This window comes from Propithecus coquereli, unplaced genomic scaffold, assembly GCF_000956105.1.
Source record: "Propithecus coquereli isolate 6110/MARCELLA unplaced genomic scaffold, Pcoq_1.0 Scaffold9, whole genome shotgun sequence".
Lineage (NCBI taxonomy): Eukaryota > Metazoa > Chordata > Mammalia > Primates > Indriidae > Propithecus > Propithecus coquereli.
The window spans coordinates 9922291-9923697 of record NW_012155284.1 but is presented as its reverse complement, the minus strand read 5'-3'; the positions used below and the strand labels follow the sequence as shown (position 1 = coordinate 9923697).

The 1407-nt window shown below is 34.3% G+C and overlaps 1 protein-coding gene across 1 annotated transcript in view; it reads right to left on the bottom strand.

The window, feature by feature from the left end:
• Window positions 1-1407, bottom strand: part of MRPS27 (mitochondrial ribosomal protein S27) — a 124186-nt gene that overhangs the window by 99613 nt on the left and 23166 nt on the right. Inside the window, exon 3 of the mRNA XM_012664592.1 lies at window positions 1143-1213. Coding sequence (XP_012520046.1) covers window positions 1143-1213 — 71 coding nt within the window. The remainder of the gene's footprint in view (window positions 1-1142; window positions 1214-1407) is intronic.

Genomic DNA, 1407 nt, shown 5'->3' with positions numbered 1-1407 from the left:
CCTCGGCCTCCCAGAGTGCTAGGATTACAGACGTGAGCCACCGTCCCCGGCCAGTGAAAGGTATTTAAACCTTGGAGAACTACCTAAACACACACCAGGTATTACGGCATACAGAGGCTTTCCCCATCATGCAAGGGTTGAACCGATGGCTTTTCAGTTCTCCAATATGCCACTTATGAGTCTACGACATTTATGTTATGACCAGTTAAACTGTTTCCTGACTAAAAGGAGAATATCAAGAGGTAGAAAGAAGGACTACAACTAAAAAGGAAGGTAATTCCTTTCCCTCCTCTAGATTTAATAATATCTTGAATTTTATGGTGCCTTAATTTCTACAAAAAGCTTTCACAACTAAAATCTCACTTTAGGATCACATCATCCCTGCAAGGAAGATAATATTGTACCAATACTGGAAATGAGGAAATTGAATAGGGCCCCATTGCCCAATATCGTAAAGTGAATCATGATAAAGACAAGAACAGATATATTTGAGGAAGGCAACAGAAGAGAACAATGTCACAGATATCTGGATTTGAATTCCAAGTTTTCTACTTATAAGCTGTGTAAACTTGAGAAAGTTACTAAACCATTCTATGTCTTACATGTAAAATGGAGATAAGGCTTATCTCATAAGGCTGCTGTGAAAAATTAACAAAAATGATGTAAGTTCAGAGACTAATAGTGGTATAGAGGGTGTTCAGTAATTACTATTCCTGATTCCTAGCCTAACGTTATTCTTCTGTCCACTGCTTTGCAGTAGGTTAACACTAACATTAATATCCATTCTTTTATAGACTTTCTCAGCTGTCAAAAACATTTCCAATACTAACAATATTATTAGTTTGAAGGATGTATCAACTTTATCATACAGCAGAAGGTCATATCCTGCAAAAATTAAAATAAATAAGATACACAATAATGATTACTAATGTTAGAGCCTGGTAAATTTATTACCTTTTATTTCAGCTAAAGAAATTTACTATTATATCATAAAATAAATATTAGTAACCATAAAAACATTAACATACCCTGGAAAATTACTTCCTATGAAGGGTATTCTTTATTTACACAGCGTCATCTATATAAAGAGCCTTTCTGGCTTTCTTTCTTCTTTGAAAATACATATGTTTAAATTTTCTTACCCGTCCTATTGTTAAAGAACTAACAGGCAACTTTCTCTCATACGTTTTATCCATTAAAGATGCGAGATCAGCTGTGAAGACAAAGAATGAAAAAGAACCGTGTTAAATCTACATATTTCTTAAGAAAAATCTAACAAATACAATTTCTGCCACATAGCTGCCAATATTATGATGTCAGTATTAAACCAGATGCTCTTCCTTGCTCTTTTTTAGAAATTGTTGTTATATAAATTAAAAGATAAAGGAAGGCCGGGCGTGGGCTCAC